At 38.4% G+C, this 3168-nt stretch overlaps 1 protein-coding gene across 3 annotated transcripts in view; it reads left to right on the top strand.

Annotated features, from left to right (window-relative positions):
* The window catches only part of USP33 (ubiquitin specific peptidase 33), a 70361-nt gene extending 67811 nt beyond the window's left edge, over positions 1–2550 (top strand). For all 3 annotated transcript variants that reach the window (XM_011953162.1, XM_011953161.1, XM_011953160.1), the window contains exons 23-24: positions 612–680; positions 1068–2550. In XM_011953162.1, coding sequence (XP_011808552.1) covers positions 612–680; positions 1068–1225 — 227 coding nt within the window. In that variant the 3' untranslated portion in view covers positions 1226–2550. The remainder of the gene's footprint in view (positions 1–611; positions 681–1067) is intronic.
* Positions 2551–3168: the final 618 nt, after the last annotated feature.

Genomic DNA, 3168 nt, shown 5'->3' with positions numbered 1-3168 from the left:
ACAGAAGTATGATGCTGCTATTGGTAAAGTTCGAGACTCCGCCTCAAAAAAAAAAAAAAAAAAAAAATTTCTGTTAGACTGTGATAGTTGTGAACAAGCCTCTCTTATCTTCTTTCCTGGTTCTGTTTTGGGGGAGCTAAGAACTAAAAACGAAGAAGCTCAGGAGAAGACATTAAGAATTAACCATAGGCCAGGCGCGGTAGCTCATGCCTGCAATCCCAGCACTTTGTGAGGTGAGGTGGACGGATCATGAGGTCAGGAGTTCGAGACCAGCTTGACCAACATGGTGAACCCTATTTCTACTAAAAAAAACAAAGCAAAAATTAGCTGGGCATGATGGCGTGTGCCTGTAATCCCAGCTACTCAGGAGGCTGAGGCAGGAGAATCACTTGAACCCGAGGTGGAGCTTGCAGTGAGCTGAGATCGTGCCACTGCACTCCAGCCTGGGCAACAGGGCGAGACTCCATCTCAAAAATAATAATAATAATAATAATTTGGCTAAGAAATAACCAATCTGATAATATAGTTACAGGTCACAATTTTGTCAAGCACAAAATTACACAATTTTTGTTACATTTCTTTGAAAAATACATTTTGATGTTTTCCTTTAGATCCTCCAGGTCCTATTGACAATACTAAGATTGCAGTCACTAAATGTGGTAATGTGATACTTAGGCAAGGTAAGTTTGACTCGTATTTAAGCTTTTACTTGTGAGTGATTTGTCACTGTTAGAAATATGTTATCATTAGTCATCTATAGTACTTTTTTACCCAGCTGAAGAATGTAATCCATACATTAACTAGGGCAAATAATGGAAAGCAGCCACTATTTTTTTTATCTGAGGAAAGGTCTTAAGGCTGTTGGTAAGAGCTAAGAAAAAGCATCTCTGACATTTTAAGACAAACCGTATGTTGCAGCTTATAACAATATGGGCTGGTAGTCTGCAGATTCATGTTCCAAAAGTTCTCAATTATCCCTAGAAGATTCATGCTGGGGGGTACATTATGAAAGCTTTTGCAGTATGAATGTAGGTTTGTAAACATTATTTCTTCTACATAATTTTAAGGAGCAGATTCTGGCCAGATTTCTGAAGAAACATGGAATTTTCTGCAGTCTATTTATGGTGGAGGGCCTGAAGTTATCCTACGACCTCCGGTTGTTCATGTTGATCCAGATATACTTCAAGCAGAAGAAAAAATTGAAGTAGAAACTCGGTCTTTGTAATTTTTAGGATGTAGAGAGTTCTAATGAGGAATCATTTTCATGTCCCCTGACATGTACACATGCTAAAACATTCCTAAAAGCGTGTTTATTTTCTTTGGTTTTTTTTCATCATTTATCCCATTTATTTCTTCTTAGTGGGCATTATGGAAGAATATATTAAAATGTATAATATACCACGGGTTGGTATATTTAATTTTAAATACTTACCATAAAGTCTTTCAGTGTAATTTTTCTTTGAGACAGAGTCTTCCTCTGTCACCCAGGCTGGAGTGCGGTGGTGCGACCTCTGCTCACTGCAACCTCCGCCTCTTGGTTTCAAGCGATTCTCCTGCCTCAGCCTCTTGAGTAGCTGGGATTATAGGCACCTGCCACCACGCCCGGCTAATTTTTGTATTTCAGTAGAGATGCGGTTGCACCATGTTGGCCAGGCTGGTCTCAAACTCCTGACCTCAGGTGATCCATCCACCTTGGCCACCCAAAGTGCTGGGATTACAGGTGTAAGCTACAGCGCCTGGCCCAGTGTGATATTTTTGAAAGAGGATGGACAATTGTGAAATCAGTAGTTATCTTTAACCTTTGTACTACATGCAGATCCATAGTATCCTTTGTAGTGCTGTAAATACTTATACTTTGAAAACTTTTTCATTACCCTAAATCACTGTAACTCTGACCAGTCTTTCAGTTCTCCAAAAGCCTAATTTAATTGTGTAGTTTTATCATGGCTTCATATAATAGAGAGCCTATTTTAAGTTGAAAGTAGTAGTCAGAAAATTGTTAATTTCCTAAAGCTCAGGAAACTAGGGTGTCACTTTTTTTGCACTGCAGCATATACACTAGCTTATTAAAATTTACAAAATGTCTTTTTGAATGTATCAAGGATGTATTTAGTTTGAGTGGAATTTGTCAGCAAATATCAGTAACTTATTGCCGCTTATATTGTACAATGTTAAACTTCAATTCCTGTAACTGGTTAGTATTAATGTCAGTAACTAAAAAACTTAGAGTTAGTTTTAGGGCACTTTTTATTTTGAGAGCATGAAGTGTGGAATGTGTCACTGCGATTGGTGATAAAACTGAGGCCACTTGTAGCTTGATTTTTTAAATGAAATAGATAAAGTCTTTTTGAATAATATAGTATGCACTGCTGTTTGCTTGATTATGTAATGTCAAAAGTTTAACTATATTCCAAGTACGAAAACATACTGGATTACATTGAGGATGTTGAATAGCATTCATGATGGCTTTGTTTTGGTTTGGGGCAGCTGTCACCAGCTAAAGCAATGTTGTTAAAATTAGCTCAATAAAAATGATTTTAAAATGTAAAACTTGAATGTTGAATTTATTTGATAGACGTTAAAGGTAAAAGGTATAAAGTTTGTTAATATTAATACCTTCTTGCTGTTTCTATTTTATTTGATTTATGTATTCTTTTGAGACAGAGTCTCACCCTTGCCTAGGCTGGAATGCAGTGGCACAGTCTTGGCTCACTGCAACCTCCACCTCCTGGGTTCAAGTGATTCTCCTGCCTCAGCCTCCCAAGTAGCTGGGGTTACAGGCATGAGCCACCACGCCCAGCTAATTTTTGTATTTTTAGTAGAGATAGGGTTTTGCCATGTTGGCCTGACTAGTTTCGAACTCCTGACCTCAGGTGATCCACCTGCCTTGGTTTCCCAAAGTGTTGGGATTACAGATGTGAACCACTGTGCCCAGCCAGTTTATTTTAAAATTTTTATTTATTTTGAGACCAGGTTATGAGACTGGCTAATTTTTATCTATTTTTTGGTAGAGATGAGGTTTCACCATTTTGCCCAGGCTGGTTTCAAACTCCTGGGCTCATGTGATCCAGCCACCTCGGCCTCCCAAAGAACTGGGGTTATAGGTGTGAATCACTGCACTTGGCCTCTTATTTCTTAATCAGAAGTATGCAAACAAGTCATTCAGTG

Source organism: Colobus angolensis, unplaced genomic scaffold, assembly GCF_000951035.1.
Source record: "Colobus angolensis palliatus isolate OR3802 unplaced genomic scaffold, Cang.pa_1.0 Scaffold359, whole genome shotgun sequence".
NCBI lineage: Eukaryota > Metazoa > Chordata > Mammalia > Primates > Cercopithecidae > Colobus > Colobus angolensis.
This window is presented reverse-complemented; position numbering and strand designations above follow the sequence as displayed.